The sequence below is a fragment of the Cololabis saira genome, chromosome 18, assembly GCF_033807715.1.
Source record: "Cololabis saira isolate AMF1-May2022 chromosome 18, fColSai1.1, whole genome shotgun sequence".
Classification (NCBI taxonomy): domain Eukaryota; kingdom Metazoa; phylum Chordata; class Actinopteri; order Beloniformes; family Belonidae; genus Cololabis; species Cololabis saira.
The window spans coordinates 27,532,095-27,558,858 of NC_084604.1; the positions used below are offsets into that span (position 1 = coordinate 27,532,095).

Here is a 26,764-nt window from a genome sequence, read left to right on the forward strand (position 1 = left end):
ACTTGATACATGACAGAAACATTTACATTTATGTATCAATATTTTTATTTTCACTGTGTCCGATCACATTGGCAGAATGTGTATAAAGCATACACAAAGCTGGATTTGATTGTTCGAGTTTTGCTATGAAATCTTAACATTTGCAGGCGTAACTGGACTAGTTAAACTCTTATGGTAAGTTACTGTGGCGCATAGATACACAGCACACATTTGTACTACTTAGTAAAACCTGTATGGCTGGGTTACCCTGTAACAGAGTTAATTCTGAGAGGTATTCAAATACAAGGCAGACCGGGGCCTGCTGCTTCCACCAGATCTGCACTGAAAGTTGACAGATGACTCACATAAAATAAAATACAGCACTTTCTAGGTCGTATAAACATATATAGAGATGACTTACTGTACTCTCAGTTCATAGTTTAAAGGAAAAAGAAAAGTTGTTAAAGCAATAAGAGCAAGTCAGCTCGTTACCTTCCTCGTCATGGGAATCAAGAGGCGAGTTTGCATCTTTGAGACGTAAAACTGCCAGCGAATTCAGGTTTTGCAAAAACAGTCTGATCTATCAAAACAGTGACAGCAGTGCGGCTCACTCAGAGGCGGCCAAAGGCCGACGGAGAGCTCCAGCGAAGGCGTATAAAAGATTCACATGGTTCACTGGCCCAGTTGTAGATAGAAATGAATGTGGCCTCGGAAACATTATTGCACTGCACTTCGTAGAAAAAGGCAGAGATCACAGTTTGAACAATTTTAGAAAAATCTATCACAGAAATCCTCGTGTTACTATTTGCTTTACACTTTTTGTGAACACCACTTCTCCCCATTTTATCATAAATTACCCAGCAGAATGCAGAGTTCGAGTTGGCTGGGTTGTTGGAATCATAAAGCTCTTCTCAGTCGGGACCTGAGACGCAGGTCTGTAAACGCTGTGAACAGTGTCGACCGTATCAGACATGGATCTTCAATCCAACCTAAACTGTAAATATCTTGGGTAAAAGTGACTCAAAATGCATTGTATTGTTGGACCAACTAGTATTTAGTGCTGCATGCTTTTTTTTCCTTTTTTCTTTTAGGAAGCATCATCTTAATCCGGACCTGCCTCACCACTGTAATTGCTTTTAGGCGATGCATAATGTATTGTTTTATATTAAATGAGAATATACTACGTGTTCTTAACTAGAGGATGCAGTTCATTTAAATGAGAAGGGGCTTTAGAATCAATACAGTGAAGAATGTGAAGATTGATCTATCCTAACAGTACACTGGCACCTTTGGCGATGCTTTCCAGGTGTGAGACCTGATCTAACTGGGCGAAAGATCAACCAGGAAACAAGTTGCTACAGTGATGTGTGTGAACAACAAACAAGAACTGCAAGTGAGAAGTTTGGCGCTGTAAGACAGTTCATCGTGAAGTCTCATCCCAGTAAACGTACCAAAACGTTGCTGACATTTTTTGGCATGTGAAGTGCTGAGGTTGTACATCAATGTATATGTGCAGATTATATCGCTTATATCATCAGATCAATTCAAAACTTTTCCTTCTTTTTCTTTAACAAAAAAAAAAGTGAGTCAGTGAAACTAAAATCCCACCAGCTGAGTCGGTTGTGAACAGATAAAACATGATACAAATTACAGTTACAGTACCTTGACATGCTAGCTCAGTGCTGAGAGTTAAAACGCACTTCAGTGAAAAGTAGACTAGTGACATACTGGTATGAAAAAAGCCTCCAACAGGAATGCAAGCAGTATAAAAACAAAAAACTGTGAAAAGAGATTAATATCTGTTGTTTTTTGAAGTTTAAGAACTATGTAATCATTTATATATTTATATTTTCTATATTTTCCAGCACAGTCCAGCTGATATATATATAATTTTGGCTTTTCATTTCTACATTTTTCATCCAGCATTGTGCAAACATAACATATTACTTGTATTGACCCCTCTTCTGTCATCAACTATAACTTTATAAATCTAATCCAGCTTTTCTCAGTTAAATTGAAGTACAGTTAATGAGAAAAGCATGCCAAAATGTATTTATTAAGGTTATCATCCACCTCCTCCACCACAAACCTCTCCATTGCACTGCTACAGTCTTCCCCAGCTCCAGCAGAGGGAGACATTTCTCATGTCACCCAGCCAAACTCCAAACTTCCACAACTCCCACCCTCAAAGCCTGTGAGCAACCAACCGTGGGAGGAAATGTGCAGGGGAATTAAGACGGAGTTGGATAAATACTCCTCTCCTGCATGTATAGAGGAAGATGAAACGCCCTGACGCCCTACAAGAGGAACATTAAGGAATGTCTTCTTCCTCTGCATCTTTTCCTTCGGGCTGGGCTTCATCAGCGTAGGGGTGAGTTTGCGCGTCCGAAGGCGCGCGTGCGTATCGAAGGCGACTCCAGCAAGCCTTGTTCTTGTGCAGGTGACCCAGCATAGTCTGGCTGAGCAGACTGGGTTCGGTGAAACGATGCCACTCCTCAAACAGAGGCTCCACGATGTAGGAAATGAAACCTGAAACAAGCGGGTCATCCTTGGTATATATTTGTGTTTTTTTTTTGCTTTTGGATTGTGTAAATTGCGGATGCATGTGTGTGTACCTGGAGCTCACCTGTTTGAATAGCTGGGACAGAATCTGCTTGTTGGTCACACAGAGGACTGATCTCCAAGTCAAACTTCCTCTCCAGCTCACCTGCCGGGTCAATGCAGCCACGGTACACGAAGCAGGAGCCAAAGGAACAAAATGCAAGACAAATGTCACGGATGAAGACATGATTGAAATGTATATACGAATGCATCCTATTATTTTTCTGACAAGCAAAAAACAAACAACAGCTCATAAACCCTGTGTTGCAAACATTACAAAAATCCTACCAACATTATTACCTACAATCATTTTTGTTTCATATATTCACAAGTTTAGGGTAAATAAAGTTAGAGTCTGGGAAACTGGCTTCATTTTCTGTACAATGTAGTGTAGTGCAGGTAAGATTTGCCACTGTGCCTTTGGTGCACCATCGCTAAAGCTCATCATCATAAAAAGAGCATAACTGATAAATTCTTGAGTGAATTTCAATTATCTAACATCCTTGTAACTTTCTAAGCAGAGGCTCTATGACTTTATATATTAGAAATATGACCAGTAATTTGTAACCATTCATTTTCTTCCCCTTCAAGTTGGTTCTAAAGTGGACTCTCATCTCCTCAGGAGTCACACTGCAACTCAAAATCTTACCAGGAATATTTGTCTTATTTCTAGTTTAAATGTCTCATTTTAGTCAAAAAATCTCATTACACTTAAAACAAGAGTCATTACCAGAAAAATAACTTATTTGACCATTTTCACCTGTTTCAAGTAAATTTTCACTTGAAATAAGTAGAAAAATCTGCCAGTGGGACAAGATTTGTCTTCTCATTACAAGCAAAAAAATCTTGTTCCACTGGCAGATTTTTCTACTTATTTTAAGTGAAAATCTACTTGATTACATCAAGCACAGGATGGAGTTTTACTCGCCCGCCTGCTGAGTCACAGGACGAGCATAAACGAGCCTAACTATCAGGTTACACGTTGAGTTTTTCGAGCAAGACTAAAAGTTTTGATTAAATATAAGTAAATATAAGTCAGAAGTGCTGTGAGAGGCAGCACAAATATCCTCATCTGATGTGGGAACATTGGTTGAGTTTACATGGACACTTAAAATCATATGAATACAGTCAGATCCAGAAGTATCACAAAAATATGACCTTTTACCATTTTGGTATGAAACCCATTTTCCACAAAGTACGGCCATTATAACTGATTCACAAATGTGAAACTGGTGTTCTTGTGTTCACTTCATGTTGACTCAATATTCTAACATTTTAACACTTTTGATAATTATCAATGATTTCATTTGTCTCAGACTTTCTTCAAAGGCTCCTGCTGTCTATCTCATGAGAGGCTACAGAGTGAACCGAGCAGGAAAGATTCCCGTCACTCTCCATCTGTTAGACCTGCCGCTTCAACAGAGACGGAAGCACCACTATTGTCTTCCCCCCACTAAATTACTACAATTTCATTAACAGAGTTGAGAAAATAAAATAAAAACAACTTCATATCAGAATGATTTCAGATAGAACAGGGAAATATCCGTCTGCTCTTGTGTGAGTGAATCCGTACAGAAAGACATCAACCTCATCATCTCCACCTGATGCTACGCCATCGTGCCCCAGCAGCATCCTCTGCAAAGGAACTTTTTTTTTATCTCTTACCATTTCTCATCCACCTGGTAAAAGTTATGGCACATCTCGCTTTGGCTCACTTTTAAGTTTGGGCAATCCAAAATCACTCCGTAACTTTTTAAGGTGGATAATTATGCCGCATCAGCCCTTCTGATGTGGGAGCACAGTTTTACATTCTCCATGTTCTGTTAAATATGACACAAGTGCACTCATAATTTAAGTATAAAAGCAGCTTTTTCATCTGTGACAAATTCTTCATAACACGAGTTGCATTTTCGTTATTGTGCATCAATGAATGTCATGAGATTACCTATTAGTTAGAGTATTAGGATTTTTGTTCTCTCTACATTGAATTTGTTCAAGATTAATATTTTATAATGCTACATATAAGTGGGAGAAATGGGAAGAAAACAATGTGCTTTTACGTCTTTAAAACCGTGAAACGTCTACTCACCTTGCCTGTAAAACTCCTCACACACCCTCTCACTCCACTGTCTGCTCAGTTCCCACGTCCGACATGGGTTACAGACGTCTGCACACTTCAGAGCAATCTGAACAGAGGGTGAAAAATAAAATGCACATATGATGCATGCCATGAAATGAGAACTTTGATCCGGTAAATTGTAACGGTAGATGGGCTCGGTACCTGCAGGATGAAGTGCCTGTGTGAAGCCACTTGAAGGTCCAGGTCCTGGTTGTCCAGATGTTCTCTGAACGTCAACAGGAACTCGTTCTGCCTGCCGATGTCTGTAGCCAGGATGAGAGAGCCCAGCTGCTGTTCGATGTCCTGCCTGAAGAGTTGAGGGACAAAAAACAACAGTTTTATAAATATACATTTGTGTATTAGAATGGGGACTTTTCTGATTCATTTTACAGCTACACGGCACATGGAGAATGACAGTTTTCCCATTTATCCAGACTAGGGCTGGGCGATATATCGAGATTTTAATATATATCGATATATTTTCAAACGCGATATGGTACGAGACAATATTGTTTATATCGATTATTTAAATATTTTTTTTTTTTTTTTTTTTTTTTTTTACGATTTTGATATAGCTTATTTTGGGACAAATTGACTTGAATGTTTTGTTTGAGATTTGCACAAATGTTTTGTCATTTGCACAACTGTCAACCTCAGTGGAAAAGTCTGCCTGTTACTGTCTACATTGTATTAATTGCACAGGGTATTTTAATTGTTATACAGGAAAGGTATATTTGTTTTATTTTATTCAAGAAGCATTTTTATTCTATACATGCAGGCAGTTTATTTTTATTTCATTTGTTTTATACATTTTGATATTGTGCAGACCTCTGTTAATAAAGGTATCTGTGTGACATTTGGCACGAGGCTTTGTATTAAAACTGACTGTTTTTTTAAGGGTTTGCCTCACAAAAAAATGAAGCTAACAGAGATGCTATGCTATAATGCTTTGGGGGAAACCCAAATTATGGCACAGAAAAAATATCGATATATATCGAGTATCGCCATTCAGCTAGAAAATATCGAGATATGACTTTTGGTCCATATCGCCCAGCCCTAATCCAGACCGCTGTCCTGAATATGAAGGCTTACAGGTGCAGAGAAGTTACGGTGACAAAACATCTTCCTTGCATCTGTGTAAGGCATTTTTACATTTTCCATTTTTACACAACAGAATACAAAACTATATATACATTGTATATTGAATTTTCATACAAATAATTGCAATTAATTATTCATCTTTTCTTTTTTGTGGCAAATCCAACAAATCACTTCTTTTCCTCTGCTAGAAAAACATAACAGAGATTTGGCACTAACATGGTGTGCAAACACTTTAAACAGCACAGATGCAGTTATTGTAATAGACCTGTCTGTTGACTTCATTTAGCTGTTTAAAAAAAGATAGAAAGAAAGCCAGGCTATTGTGTTCTGGGGCGCCACGCAGTAGTTTGGCCAGCCATCCTGATTCTTTTCTTTTGATACAAAGAACTAGTCTGGTTCCTCTGGATTTGACTTGTTTCCCAGGCGGCCGTAACAACAGATGCAGGATAAATCTCTGAAAGCCACTGTGCAGACGGGATAAAGCAGTCGGGACAGTTTTAACCTAAAATTTGTTTGAATTTTTGAGCTGATTACACTTTTTCAAACTGAGAGAAGGATTTTTTTCAGTACGTTTTGTATGTTAAATCAATCTCAGAAATGTAAGCATCAGCCTGTAAAATCTGCTGTGAGGCTGTGAGCACATGTGTGTGTTCTTACGAGAGGTCGGCAGGCAGGTGGGACAGCAGCCCCGACTCCCGCAGCATGCCCACCGTGGATCTCCAGTGGTGACTCTCCAGCACAGATGTGTTCTGTACAGGATGAGCAAAAAACAAACAAAAAGTATTCAAAACAGAGGACACTAAACCTCCCAGACGTTAATCCATCCACTGACACCCGTGTGTGTACCTGGTAAAGGGATGCCAGATGGTGTCTGGTCTTGACGAGAAAGGGCTGGTTGACTCCAGGATGATCCACGTCATGAGCCGCCGCCGCCATCAGACCCAGGAAGACGTCCAGAGGAGTCAGCTGCTCAGCCAGCTACAACAGATGAAGATCCAGACTGTGTTTGACGAGCGCTACATTTTAAAGGAAGCCCCATCACTGAACTCCTGACAGATCATACTGACTTTAGTTTCTGATTCATAAGTTGTTTTTCATTACTTTTATCTGGTATGAGAGCATACAATATAAAGACAATGGCTTTAAGAGTATTTTAGTAAGTCAAATAAAATTTTACAAGCACATTTTAAACATTTCACCCCTTAAAAATAATCATTGAAGTACAAAAACAAAACATTTAGTATAATTCTAGAAATAAATCCACCTTTTTAAATGATTTAATTTCTCACTCTGTTACATATTTTATGAGCAGCCTTGTTGTGAAGCACATAGTGGCCAGAAATGCTTTATGCTGAGTAAAGGACAAACCACTCTATTGAGTGGAGAAACTGCAGACCTGTTATCTTTCTTTATGTGAGTTTGTTATCTGTGACACACAAGCATTGATGCAATATTGAATTTCATTTAGTGCGTTTAATAAAATGGGTGCATTGTGAAGTGCAAAAGCAATTACTGGATAAGGGAAAGATGCAGAGACACTTAATCTGGTCAGAGGGCTTCGGATAAATCTCTGAGCTCTGGATGGATGCGTTGTCAAGTTTAAGTGAAAAGGAATTATCCTTGAGGGGAGCACGGCTAATAGATTGTGTCAAGGAGGAGCCGAGGCCCGGCGTGTCTTCTTACCTTCGGCTCCTTCAGATAGCAGTACATGGCTTGAGTGACGTCGGCAGCGTGAACAGCATTGTGATACGGATTCTGGGAATGGTAGTCCTCCTGCACCATGCCTGTCGGAAAACCAAAACATAAGGTCCAAGCTGAAAATGTGTGTCCTCAAACATTGTAATGTGACTTTCAGAACGTTGATCGATGCTGCCTGTTTAATACTTCGCTGTGTTAGATGTTTACAGGGTTTTGATTCTGTGCCAATTAATCTGCTTTTGATCTATCACTTTTAGGGTGCGTTCTTGTTTTTTAAGTTTTTATTTGTTCGTTTGTTCATTTATCTCTGACTAACGGTGACTACGTTTATTTAAACTCTCAGTAACTGCAGGGGTTGCAGAGTTACAGCCTCAGTCTATCAGTCTGTTCTGTAAAACCCACATTCACTATTTACTCACCCATAAATATATCATGTTGACCACACACAAGTTGACATCGATGTTTTGCTAGAAATATAATAACACGTGTGTAATATTTTATGAAAATATCTAGGGTACTGGGTTAAGGCTTAAAACCTTAAACCGTTTTTGAAGCTTTCTTGCTAGGAATTAAGTCTATGGTTACCATATATCCAGCCATGAAATCCCCCACAGGAAGAACGCAAATAAATCTAATCCCCTCTGGGGCATATAAAAGGAAATGATGACGGATTTAAAGTTCTGGGAATAAAAGTGTGTCACGGGTCATGAGTGTCACTGAAACCTTAAGCCAAAAGACAAATGATCGTCGTCACAGAGTTCATGCAGCTGCACAACAGTAAAAACACATACACATAAACACACACACACACACACACACACTCACACACACACGTTTTAAAGATGTCAGTGTAAAAAACCCTGAAATACAATATATAAAATGTAAGAACTGGTCTTATTTCAACTCTTGTGTCTAAAGAACAAAAAAGAGAAGGTGGATTGGGGGGATTAAAACTGAATCCATCTCCCTTTCTGGTGTCTTACCAAGAAACCTGTGCAGCTTCACCATGTCCAGCTGGAAGTGGTGAATGAGACCGTAGATGTTGAAGAGATGGCACATCAGAGTCACCAGACTGTTACCTAAAGAACACATGTCAACATTTAAAAAGACATAAGCATTACCAGAGTTTATGTATGAAATAAAAATACTACTAATAATTATCAGTGTAACAAAATCAAAAGAAGAACATCACAATAATTAACTTACAATAAATATCTATAATTATAGAACATGGTACAAGATCATAATAAAACTGCATAATACATTTTTTTTTTTAAAGTTACAAGAAATCAGCTCACCGTTTGTAAGTCGATCAAAGAGGAAAATATCAAAGTTCCACGTGCCAACTCTTGATAACATGTGCTGTTGAGAAAGTGAGAGCGCTGTTTTTATACATGACACAGGAAGGTGGGCATGGTTGGTTCTCTGTATGTGCATGTTGTGTGAAAGCGTGTGTGGGTCCTCACCGCTGCCTGTCCCAGGTAGTCATCATCCAGCAGGTGCAATGAGCCGGGGGTGTGAGGAACCAGGTCCCTCAGCAGCCTGGAGGCGTGGCAGTATCTCTGGAAGCTCAGCAGGCGCCTCACCTTCCTCCTGGTGCCAGACTCCACCCCTCCCTGCTGGGCACTTGCTGTAATTACAGCCAAACAATCTTCATTTTAAACTGTGTGTGTGTGTGTGTGTGTGTGTGTGTGTGTGTGTGTGTGTGTGTGTGTGTGTGTGTGTGTGTTAAACTGGATCATGATGCTGATAATCAAATCTGTAAATAACTGGGGTTTTCACACTTTATGTGAGTATATAAACAGGTATATAAAAGGTTACTGATGGCATGAAATGATCAATCACAAACAGATTTATATTACTTATGCAGATTGAGAACTATTATCTTTGCTAATTGTTTGTATTTAAAGAAATGTCAATTATGTCTTTATCTGTAACCCTGGTACCGTTTAATCATAAATCATACAAAATGTTGGGGCTGATTTCACTTCATTCATGTAATAACTCATCTATATGAACAATAAAAAAAAATCAATATTTTATGGGCAAACACTGTATGTTAATGCTCATTCTGTTGTTAGTGATGTAACTGAAATGAGATGTGCAACAACATTTTGAGGTATCATATTGTGGTGTGGGTATTCATGTTAATTGCAAAATCATTACAGAGCTACACTTTAACTCACACATGCATGTAGGTCTCTAACATCTGGCCTGAATTCTTGAACAAATATAAATGTTTTTGTTGAACATATATGTTATCTTTCCTTGAATAATGATTAGAATGTTGACTATTGACTAACAGTTGGTGACAAATTCTGTTTAAAAAGGACGAGTGGTAGTTTACTTTTCAGGATCCGCAGGTTGATCAGTGGGTATGAGCCTCGCCTCTCGGCCAACAGCACACCAGAGTGTCCCGTACTGAGTTTACCATCAGCTACCAGAAGAAAAAGAGAGAGGAATTTAAAAAAATGGCAAAAGAGAAAGATAAGTGATTTTCTGTAACTAATTGATCATGTAACACACTAATCAATTAGTCTACTTTCAGTGGAGGAAGAGCGGGGAAGAAAGCAGGAAGATAAATGGAGCTGCAAGCATGGTTTCTAGAGGACAATAACGTTGTATCGTGATAAAAATCAGACTTAGCATCCCTCTTCATGAGACAAAACTGAATCACAACAGCAGTGTTTACTGGGTCCAAATGTGCTCAAGGAAAATACATTTCATACTGCCGTGCAGCAGCTGCAATGACATCTCTCAATACTTATTTAGCAGACTGGTTCTGCACTGAATGTTAGTTATAATAAAAGGTTTAATTTATTTTAAAGTATATATATACTTGTTTGATATGTCTGCTATTATGTTTCGAGAGATTGATTCATTGGCATGATATATAATACAGTCTTTAAACACCAGTACGGTGGCAAAGACAAGGAAATGATTGACATATATTAAATGTGTGTAAAATATATCTCTTAAAAAGATTTAAATTTTTTTCTATTCCACTGTAAACATTTGCGGCTTAGTATTTTCTCTGTGAGATCTTACCGGATGGAAAAGGAACTCAACATCACAATGGGACTCTGAATACTGAATTAAAAATGTGCAATTCACACACCCTGAGGCCAGAGACGAACACGGCACAACAGAACTAGGTCTTGAGTCACAGTGCACGCACACATGAAATCTTCACTTGAACAAACTAAAAACTATAGGACTACTGAATAATTTACAGATCAGCAGTGAGGAACTGGAGCATATCATATCCCTGCGGTTGCCAATTCCCCTCACCTCTGCCTCTTAAAAGATGCTAAAAGCAGTGGCCTCACGGGTAAAATCTTGGAACTGCCAGGTCCTGCCTTGCAAGTACAGGCTGCCAAAAGCTGCTAGTTTGTATGCAAGCGTTGCTGCTTTTGTAAGAGAAGACGTCTGTGCGTCACATTTAATGTAGAAAACTGCCACAATAAGCTCTTCATGTTTGTAGAGTCCAACAAATATATTCGAAATTGACTCAGCATAGTACAATTAGCAAGTATATGCAATAAAAAGGAGAAAAGTGGAGAGGATCTGTCGTGTTCTACCTGCGTGTTTGCAGACACGATGGGTAGGAAATGCAGAAGAAACAGATCACAAACACATTCAGACAAAAGCCTGTCTCAAGCTCTCTCGATCCAATCTATCTCTATATACTTCTATTTAAGCATTTCTTCCCTGACTTCTACCTCCTGTCTTCACATCTTCTCTCAAGCTTCACTCCTCCTTTATCAGCAGCTAACACCCCCCAGCCCCATCCCATCTCTCTCTTTCCATCCTTTTGGCTCATCACCCATCTCTCTTTTCTGTCCCTTTCTCTTTCCTTAACCCACCGAACGGTAACTAGGTCATTGTTTCCATTCTGCGCAGAACTGGGTCATTTAGGATGAAAACATGAATCAGTCAGAGGCGGCAACACATGCGCGCCTCCTCCCGCACTTGCGCCTTAACAGTCACTTTGCTCGTGTACACACACTTGCAAACGAGGTTAAATCCCCCACTTCCAAATGTTAAGGCATGACTTCACACTTGGAACACGTCACCCACGCACACATGCACAGGGATCTGATAGAAATATGTTTGTTTGGCTTCACCGCAAGCCTGTGGGAGTCTGGGGTACAAACTGTGCTTTGGGGCTGTTTTCTCTTTCAAAGACTGCCATATGTAGAAGCAGTTTTAATCACACAATGGCAGATTTCTTTTCCCTCCTCCTACCTGCAGCTGTTACTGCTTCATCTACATGCGTAGATTCATGCATCTATACAGATGTAATCAACCCACTGCTGTTGCCACCATTGTTCAACAGTTAGACACAGTTGAGTGCAGAAGTTACTACTTTCTTTTTGAGAATTATTCTACAACATGCAATCTTTATTATGTTTTTTTCTGAAATAAGATTATGCAGTTGTCTGAACTACACTCAACCAATCCAAACCAAACGTCCTCCACTTTCATACATCGTTCCCAAGGATGATTCAGCATGTGAAAGAGGCAGGGATCGATGTGCTAACCCCTCAGCTTTAGGACAACCACATCTGCGCAAAGGTTATATAAGATGAGGTGGCGGTTTAAGTCTTCTTCTAGACTTTGTCAAAGTCACTACAACTCTATTATTTTTTATTTAGCTGCAGTATTATTTTATTTGTGAATGGTTCTCTTTACTTGTAATTCCTAATTGTGTAAATCCAGTTTTTTCTCAGATCTATGCTGAGAAACTTGGGACTTTCCCATAATCCTGTGACTGTAAATCCAATGGGAGCAGCAAAACAACCCCCTCTCATACATGAACAGAGTAGCAGCTTGCTGCGCACAGTCGTGATCGCTGTATGGGAAATCTATTTTTTCCAAAAAAGAATGGATAGGTGTGTCCAAACACACCACATTCAGCATAAAACAACAAAGCTAACTTATTATTATTAAAAAGACATCAGAAGGAAGATTTGTTTTCTTGCATTTTTTTGCATTGCAAATCCAAATGATCCAAAGGATTTGAACATGTAAACTAAAAACCAATCCTCACACTTCAATCAAAATATCAGAATTAGACTATACACACACACACATATACAGTGTACACACACACACACACACACACACACACACACACACACACACATATACAGTACACACACACACACACACACACACACACACACACACACACACACACACACACACACACACACACACACACACACACACACACACACACACACACATATACAGTACACACACACACACACACACACATATATATATATATATGTATTTATATATATATATCTGATGTGAAACCAAATTGTGCAGCACTTCACAGTTGTAATTCTTAACAAAGGACCAAAGGAACTGACTTTGATACTGGTTTTATTCTTGAAATTAAATTTCAGCTGACATTACATTTAGGTCTAAATGTAAGAGATAAAATTCAGAAAAAAAATAATATTTTTTTTTAAACATAACTGTGTCTTTTAATCTGTTTTCAATCCTTTCTATGGTAAATGTCACGGTGACTCACTATCACCGCTGACAAGTTATCTCACAACGTCTTGATACATTTTCATGAGCTACAGTCAAACCTGTGCGTACAACCTCTCACCCCTCTCTCAGAAACCCTCAGATCTATAAAAAGTCATTCCAGTTCAAGGGGAAAGTCAAAGACAGTGAGCAAACACAACTTCATGTTCAAAACAGGGTTTTCCCCAAAGATATTTTCATCACTTCAGCATGAAATCAGTTATTAGTAATTGACTGATCACAATGCTATCTATTCTTGGTATCGAGAGGCTACATCAAGACATGACCATGGTACAAGATTATCTTACTAAATATCCCTTTACTGCTAAAGCTTCCCTCTTTCACAAAAAAGAATCCAGTTCACATTGTCGACAATGTGACTTTCCTCTGGACACAAACACCAGCTTGATTGTCATCAGGACAGCTGCAGCTCAGCAGATGGTCCCACAGCTTTATTTATTACACATTTTGGCTTTACAGGCCAAATCTCTCATTATACCGTCTCATCAGCTCAGCTGTCTGAATGACTGAACGTCCACCTACGTCACTCACACTCGCCTGTAAACATACGGCCGGAGGCGCTCTTGTCAAAGTTAATCTGTCACACACGCACCCATGCAGCCGTCAAAAATGCCAACGTGTACGCAGGCGTGGAGTCAGGGGACAATATTTAAACTCAAAAGGAAGATGCAAGAGAAGGGATTGAACACCGGGTCACAAAACTGAGCTAAAACACTTGTTTTTTTGTTTTTTTTGAAGAGACAAATGAGTAAGAGATTTTTATAAAATATTACTTTATTAATGCATGAGTCTTAAAAAAAAAAAATCTCACTAAAATTACAAAAAACTGTCTACACTTGTTCTGTTTCATGCTGCATGTACTGCAGGAACATAACTTCCATTAAAACCTTTACTGTTAGAGAATAAGATTACCTTCCAGATGTGCAATGCTGTTCTCTATGTCCCTCTTCACCTCCTCCACCTCCTCCTTCCCTGCTTCCACCCAAGTGCCGCCTTGACTAGTGTCAGGCGTGCAGGAGCCTCCCCTGCGTGCTCTCCAGGCTTCCCTGAGCTGCCGTATGAGAGCTGGGAGCTCCAGCGCCAGCGACAGGCCACCGCAAGTAACGGAAGGAGTCCTCAGGGGTCCCCACACCGGCGAGTCGGGAGGCTGATCTGGACAAACCCCGACGGCAAGACCAGAGTCCCGCATCCTGAGATCTGGGCCCCAGAGCCCCTCAAGTACTGGCATTGTGGCACCACACGGAGGTGGGGAGGTGGATGAGTAACAGACAGGTGCAAAGTGTCAGGCAGATCAAAGTGTGATGGGGGATGAAGTTGAAGGTGGGAAAAGAAGGAGGGATGGTGATGACAAGGCTATAGGGTGGATGAAGCAGCTCATCACCAGGTAGCCATTGCAGAAGAAGAGGAGAATAAATCAAGATGGGAAATTTAGATGTAGGACAGAGTGGGATAAACTGCAAGGAAGGAGAAAATCCCTAGCAGGAGGGACAGGAGGACTGAGACCAAAGCGATGCAGAGTGAGAAAAAAAAAGCTCAAACAAAAGATGCAAAGAATGAAAAATCCAGAAATATAAAGAGATAATCCTTCTGTATCCCTCTCTTCCAGAGTCCCCCACTGAGAGTCGGCTCCCTTCTTCTGCCGCATTCTCTATCCTCTCAACAGTCTCATCTCTCCTCACTGTTGTTGTGGAGTCAAATAGCCCCTCCTCTCTCTACTCCAGGCTCGCTCATACACACTCTCACTCTGCCTGCATGCTGCCAAGCCATCGACAGTCCGAAAGGATTCGTGAGAAACGCTGTGGTTCAGTCTCGGTCTCACAAAGAGTTTTGTGGGAACAGATCTGTGTGAGGTTACAGGTGCAAAAACAAAGCCATACTTTCCCCCGAAACAACTCTTTTTTAAAGTCTATGAGTCTACGCATATTATTACAGCTTTAAATTTGCACTTTGCATGACTTTTCACATATTTGGCTAAATTCTTTACTCTAAAGACCATTTAGAGTAAAAAAAAAGAAAAATTAAGAAAAAAAATCGAATGAAGAGCGATATAATCAAATTTCAAGGTAATAATAAGAAATCGCTTTATTTTTTAAAGTTAAAATAAAACTTTCTTCTCAAAAAACACGGATATATTCAATTTAAAAATGGTATAAAATGGAAAAAAGCAGGAAACTATTACTTCAGAGAAGTGAGGACTAGAAACGATTTAGTATTTTCAAGAAATTGATGAAATACCCAATTCCTATCAAATTATTTTGAACTTAATTTCATTTTTTTCTTTCGCCCAGCTGCCCTACTTCCAAGCACCTCAACTCATATACAGTCTCAAAGGAGGAGACTCCAACAATAGAAAATAATGAAATTTGCTTGAAGGTAAGAAGAAGTACACACTGTGAGTCAACCTTTATGAGGGATTTACCAGCGCATAAACACATTGAGCAGGTTTGTTTGGATTTATCGCCTCAGAATTCTCCGGATCTTGATGACTAACCAGCCTCAGGCTGAAACACAAGCAGGATTTTCTGGCCAAAGCAAGAAGACTATATATATATTTTTATAAAAGGTTTTTGTGGCAATAGTGGCCTTTATTTAGAAAGTAGGTAGACAGGAAATGGGTAGAGAGAGGGGGGGGGGGGGGGCGTGACAGTACAGAGCGACAGGCCGGGACTCGAACCTACGCTGCCCGCACGAGGACTATAGCGTCTACAGATGGCGCCCGCTCAACCCACCGAGCTATCCAGGGCCTCGCAAGAAGACTATATTTTAAGAAAATTCTTGTAAGTTCTTTCAACGAAAAGTAAAAAGAGTGCAGGAAATGTGTTGGAAATGCAAGCAGTATAACAATATCCATTACTATAATCTGGATCAACTAGAAAACCCCTTACTTCACAGAATGTTCTGAAGTTGATTCTAAATCGTAAAATTAGTTCAATGGGCTGAGGTGAACCAACGGAGTTCAGCCTGACATCAGGATTCCTTGATAATCAAAAACAAGATGTTGATTATCAACTTGCTATCTTAAACAGTGACACATATGTTTGTGTCATGTTAAAGAAGCCACAAAACTAATCCAGAATGGGTTTTCTTTATTGGTTACCATGGTGAGCTATTCTAATTACAGGAAAAGTAAGTCAGATTTGCAGCACTAGAAAACCAGAGTCGACTTCAGCTACAGCTGCATCAGATGCTCTGAGAACAAGACAGTCTTCTTGTTGATGCTTGAAGACAACATGTTCATCAACATGAACACAATTAAGTGAATGTAACCGAATAAAGCCTCTGTGTTCCTCTTTACATGCAAGTAATCACAGAGAATGCAATGCCAAAACTTTTCCTTAGAAATGTTCCCTTGAGAAATAGTCCCATGCAGACAAAACGTCTGGGAAACACACCCACCCACTCACGCACACACAAAACCTTGAATATCTCATATCTGGCAAAAGATTGCTGTGAGAAGACTGTGAGAAAAACATGATAAACACCTGCTTAATCCAGTGCAAATGCACCAACAGTAACTGTAACTGATTTATTACTGTTATTTATAGTAACATGTGGCATTTTCTTGTTGTATGCAAATGAAGTCACATATCCAGACCACCAATAGTCAGACTTTTAATCCCCCCCCCTAAGATTATTGAGCTCTATTGAGATCTATCTAATGGTTCTCATGGGGAAACAAAAATAACAACACCCCATTGTTGAGCCCACCTGATTACATCCTTCATTTTATTGTAACATTTTAAACCGCCCTGTCCTTGCTGTCTCTAAATGCCTCCAATCTTAAAGATAAGTGAAGTTTCATGAAGTAAGTCAGACATGAGATCACACACAGGAAGCTCAGTGGTAAATGAAAAGCCTTTTGCGAGTGTGTAACAAACCAGCCTGTTTTAATTATCTCCATTATTATCATTTAGTTTGTTTATTTTATGTTTTCTGTCTGCTGTCGGTTTTAATTATTTTTAAAGGCTGGACTGGTCACTTTTCCTGGCAGGTCAGGGTGTTAAGAAGTGGGTCAGCCAGTAAATAAACCGGCCCATCGACAGAAATTAGTGCAAGTTTTTCCATCTGTGGCAGCATCTGTTGGCAAGTCTGAGCAGTGTAATCCATCAATCTGTCTGTCGGTCTGTCTGGCTGCATATTTCTCACAGATTTGAATTTAGGTGTGCGTGAAAGCTGGAGCTTGTGTGACATATTGTTAAATGACCTTGAACTTGATACAAGAAGAACTAATGAAGAGACGGGTTTATGCAAACACTGCTTTGCTTACATACTTGTATCTACATGGTCTTTTTGTTTCCCTTATTTGATAATATATAGAGACCAGTGTTGCTCTGCATGCTTTAGATGTTTCCCTGGTCCAAATGAACTGACCACCATCTGCTTGTCATCTGTTTCAGCACAAATCTGTAAATGACCTTTTCGTTTTTATTTATTTCTATACATTTTTCTTTGACAGGAGAAAGAAACTCCAGGCAGTAGTTGAGAGAGCAAAAGTTACAAAAACACATAATGACAACATAAACGTGGAGTATGTATATGAGCATTTGACAGTTCAAAGTTGTCACTGAAGTGTGTTCATGAGCTCTTTTTTTCACAGAGACGTAGCTGAAGTGAGTAAATACAGAAGAGGGGCCTGCTGTGGTCAGTTTGGTGTGTTTTAGTCTGTGTTGATCAAGGCAACCATTTCAGTGAAAGGCATCTCCCATGGCAACCTTTGAAAGCTGCTGCCAGTTGTTTCTTGTTTTTTTTTCACAGTTTAAAGCGTCAAACACCCCTGATAGCTATACACAAAAGTGGCTACTTTCTTTTTCTTCAAAAAAAAAGGGGGTCCTCAAGGTCTGACACTGCTGCTATGATTACAGCAACATTCATACCCAGATAAAGAAAGAACAAGATATGTGGCTGCAGTAAGACTGCATGTGCACATGCAGTCACGTGCATGCATGCTCGACAGAGTCGATTGACAGATATAGCAGCGGTATGCTACCGTGTTTATCATAGAGCTCATACTGGGTAAAAGACTGAACCAGCCTTACTCTATACATGGAAACTTCCCTCACTGCTGACCTTCAGCTGACTACATATAGTACATTTACTACTTTTTGCACAGAGGTGCTCAGGTACGGTTTCTTACCCAGCATGCGAAGCTGTATGGCATTCTGCTCGGCCGGTTTAAACGTGACCGCTCCACACCTCTGTGGGAAGGAGAAAGATGAAAAGAGGAGAAAAAAAGAGGGAGAGTCTGGCATTAAATATTGCAACAGCCAAAAATACACACTACTTTCACAGAGTATCGGTGACCCTTGCTAACAAACAGATTCTGTGCTAAAAGTCATGTGTGAGGCCAAAGACCTTTTTCACACTCATGTGCTATCTGGGAAGCCTGCGCAGTCGCCCCCCCCCCAAGCCATCAAGATCTAAAGCTTAACTTTATTTCATCCTTAACTTTCTATTCATTCCCATGCAGGATTGATCTTAAACTCTAAATAACCTCAAGCACTTAACCTGGTTTTACTTATCACATTTATTATTCATGTTTTCACCGACAGTAATCTATAGTTCCAGTCATTCTTTACTATTATTCATCTTATGCTGGCATCTAAGTTGCAGATTCACTAATTTGAATTAAAAAAGACCCTTACTAGTCATCATCATAGTGAGTCAGAGGTTAGGTGAACTTAATGACACGGGCATCTGCTGCTCCAGCAGCAACAGGTCTGTTCGGGCCAACGACACTGAAGAAATGGGTCAGATGGCGTAACACCGTAGGCGGCCAGTAATTGGCACATTAATCACATGCTTCTGCATAGTTGAACCTTGCGGTCAACGGTCTGATTTATATCAATATCTATCAAAAGTGTGCTTCTTTTGCAACTTACAAAATATTCATTTTTTATTTTATTATAATGTAGTTGTAGAAAAACAAACAACAAATCTCACCAAGCCTCTCAAAATTTTACGGCTTGAAGTTCTGGCCATGAAAATAAGTTCTCGTGGACTTAAAATGCTATTCTTCTCATTCAAAAAATATGATTTATGAAAATGCTGTTTTGTCCACAACTACATCTCCCTCCACCAGCAGATGACACTGTTTGACTCCACTGCAGTATACAATGGCCACTTTCATTTAGGTGTACAAATTCAAACAGGAGAGTAATTCTTGCTTATTCTTGCTTATCTTGCACTAAGCAATTCAATATGGTCAAAGGTGACAAGAAAACAAACATTTGTATGTACAAATATGTTGTATCTTATGGTAATATTGATTTTTAATGTAATTTTTATATTGGACATTGAGACATGCTAACGTATGGTTACGACTGTTCGGCATGTTTTAGATGTTTCTTTGCATCAGCACACCTGATTCAAATTAATGATCATCATCAGCTTGTCACCAAGGTCTGCACAAATCTGTTAATGACACAGTCATTTGTATCAGGGTGTGTTAAAACAGGGAAACATTTAAAACATGCAGGACAGCGGCACTCGAGATTATTTAGTCACTAAAGTATTTATATGTTCGTTTTTTTTAGCACTGACTGATGGCACTTTTCATTTCGTTGTTATATATCAATGACAATAAAGATCTAATGTAATCTAAAAAAGTGTAATAAAAAGGTCATGACAACCTGAGAATTAAATTATAATAACAACAACAATAATAATAATAATAATAATAATAATAATAATAATTATTATTATTATTATTATTATTATTATTATTATTATTATTATTATTATTATTATTATTATCAAACAAATAAGATGATTTTTTTAAATAATAATAATTAAAAAATAATAATAATAATAATAATAATAATAATAATAAAGATGAGTGTCCGGCCCCCACTTCTTTGTTGCCGTGGAAACGCTGCCGCGTCCCGATTAGACTATTCGATTATTGCATTATTTGAAAAACACTAAACACTGACTAAAACTCTCAGACATGTCCGGCCAGGATAGGACGAGACAGCGAGCGGAGATGGCGGCCCAGCTCGGCATCCGGCCCGACCAATGCTGGGAGAGAAGGCAATTCCGGCACCACATGCGGACCAGCGATGTGTTGCTGGCAGCTCTGGGGAGACCGCGCCCCCGACCCCGGCCGACCTGCCCCGCCACAGTCCAACAACCACCGAGGGAAGGGCCACCTCCGAGAAGAGGTAGAGCCTTCCTTTCTTAACTTACGTCCTCTTAACGCCGACAATTGTTTTAAAGCCTCAATTATGGTTCTGCGTTAAATCGACGGCGTAGGGTACGCAGCGACACGCACCGTACGGCACCAACGCAGAGCCTACGCCGTACCCTACGCAAAAACTTTGCAACTTCTGGAGAGCCAGAGAAAATTTCACTTTATATTCACTTTATGTGTGTGTGTGTGTGTGTGTGTGTGTGTGTGTGTGTGTGTGTGTGTGTGTGTGTGTGTGTGTGTGTGTGTGTGTGTGTGTGTGTGTGTGTGTGTGTGTGTGTGTGTGTGTGTGTGTATGTATGCATGTCATATCTAAAAAGTGCATGTGTATATATGTATGTGTGTGTGTGGGTGCGCGTGGGTGTGAGTGTGTATATATTGTAGCGATCAGAATGTATCAGAAGGATGAGGAAGCGTAAACCAGTTTAACAGATTTATTATCTGTCACAGAAATGGGTTACTGATGGCCGTAACCACGCCAAAACAATAACTCAATCAGCTGTTCAACTCCGCTCAACAGCTGTTCAACTGACGCTCCTCCTAACGGGCGCTGCTCAGCCGCTCTACGCATGCGCACACTCACACTCACAACTCCCGTGCTTACCCATGGATCTATAAGTGCTTACCCCGCCCCTACCTGTTCTCTACCCACAGGCTTAACATTAAACAGAACATCTGAACATGACAACATTACTAACATAACTGAACATTACTGCAGGGTCGCTACATTATATATATATATATATATATATATATATATATATATATATATATATATATATATTAGGGGTGTAACAATATATCGTGGCACGATATTTCGCGATACAAAAACGTCACAATACGTGTCGTGGAGGTGACAAACTGTATCGCCATATTGGATTATTAATATTAATCTATTGTGTTGACTAGTAACGCGGATCCGACCGCGCGTGCCGACCGTGCCTCGACCCGCGGACCAAAATCTTACTACGCTCAGAAGAAACTAGTACCTTTTGCGGTCCTGATCACGGGACTCTTGCAGGGTTTTGAGCTCTGAACTTTTACTTATGTAAGGCTGGTGTAGAGTTAAGCCTTACCTTATTAAATTAAACCTTTTTCGGGTCGTGAGTAGGATAAAAACGGGGACAACTTCTGCTGAGTTCCAGTCTACTTTAATGTCCGCTCAACAGTGTAGGATTTTAGAACATCAACACAGCAGCTAGTGCTGTATCACTCCGCCCAATCTAAAACATACTAAACAATACAGATGAACTGACTAGTGTCATTATAGTCCCTTATTTATATCAGAATATAAAGACTATATTTATAAAATAATGAATCCTGAATTACCAAAATGCGCAGGAATCAATCTTTTTTATGATGTAAAATTGTATGTATTTATTTACTTTTATTTATTTATTTAATTTTAGTTGTTAAATTTCTGTAAAAGAAAAAAAGTCAAATCATACATGAGAGAAACTATTCAGTTTGTGGCAAAATATTTGTACTTGTATGAAACTGAAGATGCATAATGCAAACCTGACATTTACTTTTAGTTCAGTTTGTGGAAAATGGTTGGCCTGGCTTTCTCTTTCAAACTTAAACAGTTATAAAGCATTACAAACTGTAACAATAGGGCAAACACACAGCACACATATATATATATATATATATATATATATATATATATATATATATATATATATATATATATATATATATATATATATATATATATATATATATATATATATATATATATAATGTGTGTGTGTATGTATTATATATGAGTATATATAGATATCTTTTGTTTTTTGTATAGAAATTAAATTAATTTTGATTATAATGAAATAAAGTTTAGGGGGTAGGATTTAATACCTTTTTACTTCTTCCTACTCCTTTTCGAGCATGTTAATTATGATGGCTGCATGTTTTTATTTATATTTTTGTCTTTTTTTTTCCTATTTACATTTATTTATTTTTGATTATTATTGTTTTGTTTTGTTTTCACTACTTTTTCATGTTCGAAATAAAATTTCAATTCAAATTCAAATTATACCTCCTTTAATCTCTTGCAAATAGATGAGAAGAGGCTGCGGACTCGGAACCCAGAACCCAGAACCCGGAACCCGGAACCCAGAACCCAGAACCCCCGGAAACCTCGGGACCCAGAACCCAGAACCCCCGGAAACCTCGGGACCCAGAACCCAGAACCCCCGGAAACCTCGGGACCCAGAACCCAGAACCCCCGGAAACCTCGGGACCCATTCAGTGTTTCCTAAAATGAATACACAAACTTAATCCCCAGACTGTTTGATTATTGGACGAACCAGGCGTGAAGGTTTTTGAGTCGTGCTTCTGAAGCCTCTCTTTCCTACATGGCTCCATCCCTCCCAGCAAAAGACGTCCAGAGGACAAGTACGCAGTCGTCTAAGGACGTTTGATTCGGTTAAAACAGTGATCTTCAACCCTGGTCCTCGAGATCTACTGTCCTGCTTGTTTTAGACGCTACCCTGCTTCAGCACACCGTGGCAAAAGGAGCTGTGTCAACAACAGAACTGCCCAGACCTTGATAACAAGCTAACGAGGACCGTTCATGAGAATCAGGTGTGCTGAGGCCGGGAAACATCCAAAACATGCAGGAGAGTAGATCTTGAGGACCAGGGTTGGTTAAAAGGTGCAAAACCAGGATTTCCGACGCATCACATAGACTAGGCTATGCCGGACAAGCCAAACACAGACCAACTATCACGCGTCGATATTCATACGGGATCCGAGATATCACCACCACCGTCTGAAAGTGCCACACTAAACAGTATATACTCAAAAAGTATACTTAAGTTCGGCACACTTTTGAGTAAATATCAGTAGTATGCATTCATTCGGACGTACTACTCAGAGCCACACGGCACTTCCTGCCGTTGGGAGGGGGAGTTGTTACCATGGTAAGCCAAACACAGACCAGCTATCACGCGTCGGTATTTATACGGGATCCGGGTTATGACCACAATGAGTCCAAAGAACGGTATGGACACAAAACCAGGCTGTAAATACATTTATTTCCTTTTTAAGGTTGTATTTAACAGAGATTTTTATGAAGGCTTAACTTGTTTTTAGGCGGCTGCCACCTAGTGGTCACTCCAGGAATTTTTTTTCAAATTCTTTTCTTGAAATTGTATTTCAACATTAATCTTGACATTTCGACTTTTTTCTCGACATTTCGACTTTTTTCTCGAAGTGCACAATACAAAAAAAATCTTCCCCTCTCAAATATTTTTTCTCCTGCATGGCCCTAATACTCTTCTGTAGTTTTATTTCTTCACCCTGAGAGCATCTTTTAACATATTTCAGTGATTAACGATTTTACAAACATTTTCAAACCTTTTTTTTTTATTTAGTGAGTCTTTTATGGTTGCTCATTACTGAAGCAAAGTTTCCCTGGGCTCATGTCGTGATAAAGTGCTCATAGCTCACAGCTCCTCCTCCTGTCCTAGTGTAGGGATCTTAAAGGGATTTCTGGGTGACATTATGTCTGATATTTTAAACAGAATATCAAAATATCAAAACAGAAGTAGCGCCTCCTTTCCCCTCCCTCAGGGTGTTCCTAGGAAAACGCAGCCATCGTGACCCCCACCCCGAGGCCCTGGTCCCCCAGGGGTGCCACCGTTACTCACACCGGCAGATCCAGCTGCTTGGCCACCTCCAGCTGCCGGACGAAGACGCTCAGCTGCTCGTCTCTGTCCTGCTGAGTCGGCGCGCACCACGGGCGTGAAGTCCAGACCGATCTGGAACCAGAGGAAACCAGACCAGTCTGGCGCTGGGGAGCCTGCTTTCAACACTTTAATGTTCATTTCACTCTTTCATGAATAAGAGATATGAATAAGTTTGATTTCTGGAGCATTTTTGAGCCTCTGAGGGTGAATCTGAGTCATGTAGCTTCTATTTATCAAACATGAGTTACTAAAGTTGACTCTTTTAAGTGGTGTTTTCATCTTCAGCTCACAAAACTTGTTGTTTTTTATAATTTCCTAGGTTGTTGGCATTAGGTTTTTTCTTTAAAGTGGGATCAGGAGGTGAATTTGGGGTTTAATGAACCTGATCTTAACTCTAACAGAGGACACGTCACCCGTCAGCTGAATAATAATAATAATAATAATAATAATAATACATTTTATTTATAATGCACTTTACATTACTGAGAATCTCAAAATGCTACAGTTTGATAATTAAAAGGAAACAGAAATAATAAAATCAAGATAAGATATAAAAAGTATAAAAAGTCAAGACATGGCAGGAAAGAGAATAAACTATTATTTAGTCACTTATTACAAATAGTAATGACTACAGTACTTATATTAGGTTTTTTCTAGACAGGGTTGAAAGTTGACTGGGTGCACTAGTCTTTATTTCCCATTTCCATTACCCCTAGATTTGTGCAAAATCCAAATATCGAAAAAAAACATCTGTATTATTACTTAAGACACACAAACCAAAGACAAGCAGACATTTAAATCAGAGAGAGAACTGGTAAACTTGCTTACTTTTTGGTCACACAACTTAATGTTACCCATTTGCGTTGGGTTTTTTTTTTTTTTTTACCCCTATAGAGCACACAATGCATGCATGCTGAGTAGGAGGATTTACATCTAGAGTTGACATGCAATGTTTACTGGCAGGCAGGAAACGGGTGGATGGAGGCAAACTAGAGGCACTGACTGCTCACTCATGCAGCCCATGTGGTTATGGCATGTTTACAAGATGCCTGTTGTGTCATTTTTTTCCACAATTCCTAGCTTAATACTAACATTACTCATCTCATCCTAGCAGCTCTCTAGTTGTTTTTCTTCTGAGTATGTGTTTGACTACACGCTGTTAAACTCTTGAGACTGCTTGGCTCTGTGTTCAATAACACTGGGGCGAAAAGAAGTTTAAGATATTAAAAAAGCAATTGATTATTAAACTATTTTTTTTAGAAAATTCATGATGTTAAAGCACTGCAAAATGGCAAAAACCCTAAAGATGGATTTAAAAGGTTAAGGAAACATACTTTTAAGATGACATGTGTGTAGCATGTGTATATATCCTTTACAAAAATAAAACATAAAGCATTTATTAAAGTATGCAGCATCCACTGTGGTATCTATCCAAACACAAAGTGCAAACAGATAATGATTTGTTAGATAACTCCCTCCACTGAGCAACTGGCCCATGTCTGCATGTTTAAAGGCGGCAGGTGGACTGCTGTAAATCTGTCAATACACTTAGGTGACCTACTAACAACAGATAATGCCAACTGTGTCCTACCACGGCTGTAAACACAAGAAAACATTTAAAACACCCTTGCCTAAAGAAAAAAGTCATAAATGACTTTAATAAAATAAATAAATAAATTACTAATTTTAATCAAATTTAGTTTGCCCATACAAGAACGCTAGTAATACAAGATAACTGCAACTCTGCAAGACTGCAGGGTCCGTGTACATACCTGGACCACTAAACAGGACATTTAACCATCGTTCCTGCTCGTTTTCCTGTCACGAGAAGCGCAGGAGACGAGAGGTGGCTGTGCCTCAGCTGGTTAATATAATACATCCATGCTCAGCTGCCACCTGTTTCTACAACCAGTGCGTCCTGCTCCTCTCACGTCGCAGTTGTGTCTGACATTACAGGTTGTGTGCGATCAGCGTAGACCGCTTAAGGCTGATTTATGGTACGCGTTACACCAACGCAGAACCTACGCCGTAGGGTACGCGGCGACGCGCACGTACGTTGCGCGTCGCCGCGTACCCTACGGCGTAGGTGCTGCGTCGATTTAACGCGGAACCATAAATCAGCCTTTAGACGGTGACGTCGGAGGTAATGCAATGTTGCTGCCCAAACTCCACCCTAAACCCTCAAGCCCTGAACCCTCACATACTTTAGTGACGTCAGCGGCACGTGATTAAGTGTGAGAGAATGCGAGGGCTGCAAATGGAAGAAATAAGAATGGGACAGCACCATGGATCTATTATATTCATGGATCTACAATATTACATATTATATTAAAGCACTTAGCAGAAACCGGGAACACGTCATATATATATATTTTTTATAAACTTTATTTAACATTTCAATTTACAAAATTCCTAGTCAGATCAAAATGTTACCTACCTAATTATTCCTGGCATTATCATGATGTATTGTTTCATAGTTTATTATTATATTAAGTTATGAAATCTCATGGGATGTTTAACTATAGTATTATTATATCGTTATATATAATAGTATGGTGATATAATTTGGTTATATGTTATAATATTTTATAATATTTTATGAAATTATGTTATATTAGGATATTACTATATTATTATTCTACATTGTATAGTGCTACACCACTCTATATGATAATTATTTATTTGTTTAACTTATTTACTCTCGAATTAATATTGTCAATTTATGTATCTACTTTCATCACCTTATCTACACACACACACACACACACACACACACACACACACACACACACACACCTACCGGTATTATAAGTTTGGGAA

General features: G+C 39.3%; 1 protein-coding gene across 5 annotated transcripts; it reads right to left on the bottom strand.

Annotated features, from left to right (window-relative positions):
- LOC133464382 (cAMP-specific 3',5'-cyclic phosphodiesterase 7B-like) lies at positions 1-25,885 on the bottom strand. 5 transcript variants are annotated; one of them, XM_061746300.1, is made up of 14 exons: positions 25,717-25,885; positions 23,906-24,016; positions 18,201-18,261; positions 9,846-9,935; positions 8,965-9,128; positions 8,797-8,860; positions 8,482-8,577; positions 7,484-7,584; positions 6,647-6,778; positions 6,458-6,549; positions 4,862-5,006; positions 4,670-4,766; positions 2,606-2,686; positions 3-2,508 (listed from the first exon to the last, which is right to left on the bottom strand). In XM_061746300.1, the coding sequence occupies exons 1-14, from the start codon at positions 25,735-25,737 to the stop codon at positions 2,291-2,293; spliced, it is 1,473 nt and encodes a 490-aa protein (XP_061602284.1). In that variant the 5' UTR covers positions 25,738-25,885; the 3' UTR covers positions 3-2,290. The 5 variants fall into 5 exon arrangements, with proteins under 5 accessions (XP_061602281.1, XP_061602284.1, XP_061602283.1 ...); XM_061746299.1 differs by having other exon boundaries at positions 23,908-24,057; XM_061746298.1 differs by having other exon boundaries at positions 23,908-24,060.
- Between the last annotated feature and the right edge of the window lie 879 nt (positions 25,886-26,764).